Genomic DNA, 8074 nt, shown 5'->3' with positions numbered 1-8074 from the left:
AGATCTTATTATTCCGCACCAGACGTAAAGAATCTGAGAACGGCAGATAAATTATTGCTCCAGGTACCGCGGTCCCGAACGGTAAGTCCATGTGTCCTTGTAAACTTGAATCAAAGTATCTTCCTCTCCCTCTTGCAGTAAAATCTCTTATCTGATGACGTGTTTACTGACGCTAGGGTGGGACAACCTGTCTTCCACATTAGAAGCAATAGCAAACCACAACAATACAATAACTTGCCCCACAACAATCCAAACAATGATGGACAAAATCAAGTCTTGTCCTACATTTTTTCTTGTTCGAGAAGCTGTTTCAATGGGATATGCGTCACAATAGTGAAGAAAAGACTATCACATTTTCAATTCATGCCAACTTTAAAGGTGCACTCATTTTTATGTTTACATTTCACTGCCTCATATATTGTATACTGTATATGATATATAAATGTATACTGGCAGTTACTGTTGGGGCAGAATTACAAATGCAAACACTGGATGACACAGTAGAAATAATCTATTCACAGGTGTATTTGTCATCCATGATACATTTATTCATTGATAACATGGTAGCCACCATGAAGGAACCCATCCTATGTAGAATAAAACCGCTTATGGTAACTGATCTGGAGTCTTCATTTTATGTGAGCGTATCTGTAACCAGGTTCAATGTTCAGGGAAGGAGGAGGTGAGAACCGGAGAACGTTCAACATAACTTTAATCATAAAATAAACAAACAACAAAATGAAAGTAAAGAGGCAGCCCCTCGCGGACAACTGCAACTGACAATTCTAGGCCTGGTCCTCTCTCGTCCTTCACACTCCTCCTTTTATCCTTGCAGTGCTTCTCTGTGAGACCCATTCCATTCTTAAGGCTCTCGGCCCCACTGCTTGCCTCAGTATCATTTCTAACAATGTTGGTTTTTCATGTTTTATGGGGACATTGATAAAAAAAATGTTTGCTGTACAAACTGTGTATTCCATCACCTAACCCCCTAAACACAACCCTGACAGAAAATTCGGTATTTTTACATTTAAAAAATACATCACTTTTTTGATTTATATAAGCTGTTTTCCTCATGGGAACCAAAAAGTATATTTTGACCCCACAATGTAGGGTTTACCAGGACCACACACACACACACACACACACACACAAAATGAGGTTCAATTCAGAGTTTGTTTCTTTTCTGTTTCTTTCATTAACTTAACACAAAACAACTGACATATAGGATTATGTCCTAAAACGTTATTATAATAAAAAACGTTTTTTTGGCTTGTCGAATATACATATTATACTGTAATTTTAAAAGCATGTATGAATAAAAGACTTTTATTTTAAAGCTCCGTGTGAGTTAGGCAAAGGAAGTCGACCCACAGGCTGGTTTCACATTTCTCTTGAACGCAAACAACACTGGCGTCCGGGCGCTGCTGCGGTACCAGTCGTGACCGCCCGACTGCTCAGCTTTTCACGGCTCACAGATGTAATTCGTCGCGTACCACGGACTGGAACCGACCAATTTACACCCATTCACAACCGGGCCACGGTTAGGACATATTCTTACAATCATACTGTCAAAATATCAGCGACTTTTTCGAAGTCACTCGGCCAGCTAACGCGCGTTAGCAGGTTAGATGTGATTTTCAGAGGCGCAGAGAGCCAGTATAGGAGCAGCTCCGCGATGTTTTTGTGCTTGGATCGTTAGTTTGTCACATTGAGACGATATCAAGTGTTTGATTTGGTTTTGAAATGGACGTGTTGACACCTGTATGACGGATCATTGCTCGGAGTAACGCTGATCTGAGCGCTGCTGAGTTGGCTAACTGGAAGGAGCAGCTCAATAACTTGCCCTAAAGTTTTTGTGTGTTCTAAGTGGGACTTCCATGTGTCTTTCCGAAAAACAGGACTTAAGTTTTGACATTACAGATGCACAATAATACACAGCCGAACATTTATAGTTAGGGATACATTAAGGACCCTTTTGCCAGCCGGCCTAATAAAACTTGTGAGTCCTCGGACTCGATTTTGCACATTTGTGCTGGGAACAATATTGTTGTATTTCATTAGCTGACGGGTTCAAGTTAATCTGACTATGTTTTAATGCTGTAATTCCCACGAAAACTCACTAGTTTAATTTCAGAAAATCACATAGGAAGTTGACATTCAATGCTGACACCCGCCGATAGGGTTTGTCGAAAGTTTTCAGTAAAATTCGTCTTCCTGTCGAAATTAAACAAACTATGACTTAAGGACAGGACTTTTTTACTAATCTGTGCTGGTTTGGGGGTCTCACACCGAGCTCAGGATCTCTTTACAAGTTGGACTTTGGACATTTCTCATCGTGCTGTGCCGATGCCACATTTGATTGAATTGTGAGAGCTGTGAACACGTTCAGTTTCAGAAAATAAACTGTCAAATTCAACCTCAGAATATGTCGACGAGGACACCACTGTTACCCATGATTGACCACTCCACTGGCCAGGTGAGTCTTCAAAAACACGAACCCATTTACTAGTTAAGTTTTGTTCGTCTACACATTACTTGCTTTGTATAACAACAAGCTTTGTTTTCTTTCATTACTATATTGTCATGTCAGATCTTGGCCTGGTTAGCTAGAATAAAATACAGGAGCTTATGATTCTCTAGTTTAGCTATCAGCACTGGGAAAAACCTCTTTAGCTGCTTATTTTTGACTGTAAAACGACGTAATAAGAAAATGCTGTTTTATTATTGTTGTACAGACAGGAAACCACACAACACTCTTGACTAATAGTTCTCATCTTACCAAGAGGCTTGTTTTAAAATGGCATGAGTTCATTCTAGATATTATTTTGATATGTTGTCATGATTTCTTTTGTTAGTGTTTGAGAAGATATAGGCTAAATCACCAGTTTACTTTCTGTTCCATTGCAAGTTCAGTGGTTGGGAATTCAGTGTAAATTCCGTATAGCCTAGATGTGTATTTGCCTTGTTCTGCTTTTTACTTGAAGTCAAATGTATTTGTATAGCGCTTTGATGAATATACATTGTTTTAATGCAGATTTTTAAAGAAAATTATGATAATATAGCCTACAGTAGTATACATTTTGTGACAATATATAAACAATCAAACAGTTGAGATTTGCTATATAGTTTATTTTGCTTTACACAGGTCACTGACGTTTGCCAAGTAAGACTTGTTCCTGGATCAACATATTTAGTTGATCCTGCAACAAAAAATGTATTCCAACCCCTAAACTTAACCCTACCCATAAAATCAGAGGGAAATGATGGATGAATAACACTGATGTAGAAGCACCTAACCTTTGATTTAAGCCTACTCTTGACATAAACTTTAAACTTGTCCCTCTATCTGATTGGTTGATTGGAATGTTTTTCCATGATCAACACCCTTTACACAAAGTATACTCTATGTATGCGGATGAAGTTGGATGTACGCATGTATCCAACTTTATATATGTGGATGACTGGGTGTATGACAATAACAGTAAGATATACTTATAGTAGTTGTAGGTTGGAGTTATATAACTACTTTATAAAGAAATTTTTGGGTGAAGTTGGGTCAGTAATTTTTTTAAATGATGTGTTTAAATGTAAACCAATTGTACATCAGTTTTCCAGCTTATATTTCATGGTTGTAGGTACTAGTCTTGCCGTGGTAGTCACTGTTATTGGCGTTACTCTTTGTTCGGCCATACAACGATTACATTAATTGCCCTCTGCGGCACCGCCCACACTGTCGTTTTTCTTTTTTTTATAGAAAATAAAAATAATTTAGTTCAGTTGGAAAACAGATGCTCTGCTCCATATACAGCACGATCTGCAGAGTCGGAGTCTGATTTCACTTATCACGTGACGAGTGTAAGGGGAGATGACTGACAAGACGGTGGCGGAGGATTTGGTGCGCAACATCCTGCAACATGATTGACAAATATCTTATCTTAAAATGTGTGGTCAGTACACCCTCTCCATACACAGATGAGCGTACGTGTGATCACGAATTTTAAAGAAAGTAAAAAGTGAGCGTGCATTCAAAAGCGATTTAAATACCCCGCATATTGATAGCTGCTCCCTGATGCCCGCAAATTATAGGCCTAGTAAGGTCACAAATTTAAAAGCTAGCAAGCATTCAAAAGAGAACCTCCCCTGTGTTATTGGTAACATTGGTGTTGTCACAAGTTTATACTTAATATATATAAGTGGTGTGTTTTGACTGAGCTCACAGATCTTGAAACTTGAAATAATTTGAATGGTCTTAAACCCATGGAAGGAACACTAATAGCTTGTTTCTGAGGTCAGTTTTAACCAAAAAGACTGATCCTATTTCAGTGACTCACTGGCAGAATTGTACCAACACTAAGCAGCTTGCAGTTGAAATCTCATGAGACTGAGTTGAAGTCAGTTTGAGTGTAAGGTTTGTTTATAGTGGAGATTAAATGTTTGCCGAAATGTGTGTCTTGCTAATTCATACCCACTAGTCCTGTGATTTGCAGTCTGAAAAGGTTGGTCTTTTCCCTCAAGAACCTTTCTTGTGGTTTGGGGGAATCGAGTATAATCTGTTTGGCCTGCATGTAGTGTAATGATTTTAATCATCTCAGGCTGCTCTCCGTGTAAATTATTTTTTTTTAGGTCAGATAAAGACTTATTTTATTTACTCCTTAAGCAATGCTAGGAGTTGTGGCTCTATTTATGTGGGCAAAGATTTGTGACCCGCAGCCCTGTCAGTCTGGACTGGCATTTCCAGTTGGGCATGGTTTGGGGAGTGTCATTGGAGGTGTGTTTTTATTTTGAATGTTAAGTTAATCTTCATGCACAATGTGTTTTTCAAGCCTTACCTAACCAGATGCTTATGGGTCTGGAAGGTCATGGGAGAAAATCACAATTTTGTGTAATATTTCCTACAAAACAATCATGATTTTGAGTTGTCATCCTTCACAGGGCTCAGTGCTAAGGATTTTTTCTACTGGCCCTGTCAGGCCAGTGGTTCAAATTTTTACTTGCCCTGCCAACATTTTCACGGACTCCAACAGAAAAAAGTAATTAATTAATAATAAAGGCTCAAAATTCGGCACGGGTTATGGGTATTGCGCATAATTTGAATCATTCCCGCAGGCCTTGCTCTTATGATGCAGAAACATTCATTCCCTTTATCATGTAGGTTGTATGAGTAAATGAATCCACACAGATTATAAGATCAAATCAGTCATTTTAAAACTTTCTGCAAGACGCAATTTCAATAAGTCCATACATACCTTTTTCATTTCTGTGCGTTCTGTAAGTGTTATTCGACGCACCCACCGCTAGCCTAGCTTAGCACAAAGACTGGATGTAAATGGATAAGGTAGCATACTAATCCCAATAAGTGACAAAATAATGCAAACATTTTCCTATTTACATGTTGTGATCTGTATAGTCACAGCGTGTACAAATAACAAGGCTATATGAGACAGACCATTTTTAATCGTATAAATACTGGGAACTATATTCTCACCAGGCGTAGGAGCACAGCTACTTGGGTGGAGTGATTAGCGCAGCACACGAGACGCCTTGTGGTGAGGAGCAGAGAGTTTGCTCAGAGTTGGAGTAATAGAGTCAGCAATTACTAGATAGTAAATTTATAGTTTACAATCATGGGTGTTCGCTGTATCTTTTCTTACAGCTTCCAAAGTTTGTAACACCTCGTCTGTGTATTCTGGCTCAAAACTATATGGTTCTGGATTTTGGTTTGATACCCAGTAAAATTCCTCTGACAATTCCTCAAAGTCAGCCATGATCACGAGTCACGTTCGCTACTAGCTAGTTAGTCACGTTTGTTTTGTTTACGGAACCATCAACAGGGCGTCTCGTGTGCTGCGCTAATCACTCCGCCCAAGTAGCTGTGCTCCTACGCCTAGTGAGAATATAGTTCCCAGTATTTATACGATTAAAAATGGTCTCTGTCTCATATAGCCTTGTTATTTGTACACGCTGTGACTATACAGATCACAACATGTAAATAGGAAAATGTTTGCATTATTTTGTCACTTACTGGGATTACTATGCTACCTTATCCATTTACATCCAGTCTTTGTGCTAAGCTAGGCTAGCGGTGGGTGCGTCAAATAACACTTACAGAACGCACAGAAGTGAAAAAGGTATGTATGGACTTATCTAACTCTGGGGGATACTGTGAATAAGCTAAAGTCCCAAAAGTCGGAGTGTTCCTTTAAGTGATTCAGCGGTGCTGCGTCTTCTCTCTTTCTCAAAATGGGTTGCACAAGGTAAGCGTCAAGCGCTCTGCACGTGGTGATACCAGACTCTCGTTTCGGGAGTCGAGACAGTTGGCTGAATTCTCACTTGTACAATTGGGCCAATGTTGCATCGTCACTAATGTTTATCATTTGCACGTCAATTTAAACATTCAAGCGATTTTTGATTTTAAACTATTCAGTACTCCCATGCTCTCTAAGCGATGGTTTTCTCTGCGCACAATACATAAAGCCGTGACCTCGTAAACACAGTTGGTTATGTCTTAAACATAAACAGTTGAGAAATGCATGTAATAAAAACAGTATAATGGATCTGTGCAATAGCTCTTAAAGTGACAGCAGCCTAATATGTGTCTGTCATTAATGTTGATAAAACAACTAAAGATTGCTTTAATTGTTAGAATCAGTAGTATTGGAGTTAGAATACTATTAGAATAATAGTATTGAATTTATACAGGACTAAAATACTATCCAGTGTTATTTTACATTTGATTACTTTATTCAGTTTCTGTAGTATTTCTGAATACTAGTGTTAGACCTACCAAAAACCTTCTCTTTATTTCTCTCAATCTCAATTTCATTTGTACATTTATTCTATTGTATTTATTTGTGCTACTTTTTTCAAAAAGTGAGCAATTTGTGTTTTATGCCTCCCCCCAATTAAAATCACCTAAGGGGAGAATCTTAGAACCCTTATTATTACAGTTATTCGCACGATGTGAGACATGACTTTCTGGGCGCCACCTCTCTCAGCCTGCGAATACTCTTGCACATCTCCCTGAGCTTGAACGGACATAAACACATACAATTATGTCAAAATGCCAGTCTTGTGGAGTAACGAACTGAGAGATGCGGGTACTTTCGCGTCTGCTTGCGCTTGAATATAGGCCTGTCACGATAACAAATTTTGCTGGACGATAAATTGTCCAAGAAATTATCGCGATAAACGATAATATTGTCGTTCTGAGACCATTTTCATTTAATATGATTATAATGGCATAATAATGCAGGTACACCTTTTCAACGATCTATAAACTTTTATTTCTAAAGAATATTAAACATTGAAAACGGAAAACATTTTAAATATCCAAAAAAATGAACAAAACAACCAAAAACAATGAAAGCAATGGACTCTTAAGCGGGTCGCACACCGGACGCGCAGCTCAGCGCCGCGCCGCGTCTAGGACAACTGTCACCTGAAAATCCGATAACATCAGCAATTTTCTGATTTCTGTAAATAAATATAAAACTAAATGTATATTGCAGCACAGGATTAAGTCCATATATACATTAACTACGATTTGAGACACATAAATGTAAATTTTATATAAAACTATGTAAATGGCGCTCTGTGGCGCGGCAGGATTTTGAACACGGTCCTGAGCCGTTGTTGGGCGCCGCGGACAGATGCCAAAAGGCGCCGCCGGTGTGTGTACTCTCATAGAGAATAATGTGTTCGAATTTAAAAGACGTGGCGCTGCGCGTCCGGTGTGCGACCCGCTTTAGTGTCTGTTAACAAAATAAATATCTGTTAATAAATAAAATGGATGTAAACACAATTGCACTTCAAAAAATATTAAACATTAGGCTTTAGACATTAGGCTTAAATAGTGATACATTCCATAACAGGCAAAACTGACAGTTAGGACCTTTGTAAACAAATAAAAAAAGCCTCAACAAGCCATATCACACAATTTTGCACTGTTACTCCTGTTACTTTGTCCTCCTGTTACTTTGTCAAGTGATTGTGTACTGTCGGGAAGACGGAGACGCACTTTATTGCGTGTATGCTACGCACTGAAAATACTTGGTTAGGATTAGGGGTGAGGAGT

General features: G+C 38.7%; 1 protein-coding gene across 30 annotated transcripts in view; it reads left to right on the top strand.

Annotated features, from left to right (window-relative positions):
• Nucleotides 1-1311: 1311 nt before the first annotated feature.
• The window catches only part of mark2a (MAP/microtubule affinity-regulating kinase 2a), a 41375-nt gene continuing 34612 nt past the window's right edge, over nt 1312-8074 (top strand). For 27 of the 30 annotated variants that reach the window (XM_081391696.1, XM_081391694.1, XM_081391692.1 and 24 more), the window contains exon 1: nt 1400-2476. In XM_081391696.1, the coding sequence (XP_081247822.1) occupies nt 2426-2476 (51 nt within the window). In that variant the 5' untranslated portion in view covers nt 1400-2425. Of the gene's footprint in view, nt 2477-8074 lie in introns of all 30 variants that reach the window. The other 3 variants (XM_081391681.1, XM_081391678.1, XM_081391674.1) reach the window with 3 other exon arrangements.

The sequence above is a fragment of the Scardinius erythrophthalmus genome (genome assembly GCF_964197995.2).
Source record: "Scardinius erythrophthalmus genome assembly, chromosome: 17".
Taxonomy (NCBI): Eukaryota; Metazoa; Chordata; class Actinopteri; order Cypriniformes; family Leuciscidae; genus Scardinius; species Scardinius erythrophthalmus.
Note: the sequence above shows the minus strand (reverse complement) of the source record. Positions and strands in the feature narration are given on the sequence as shown.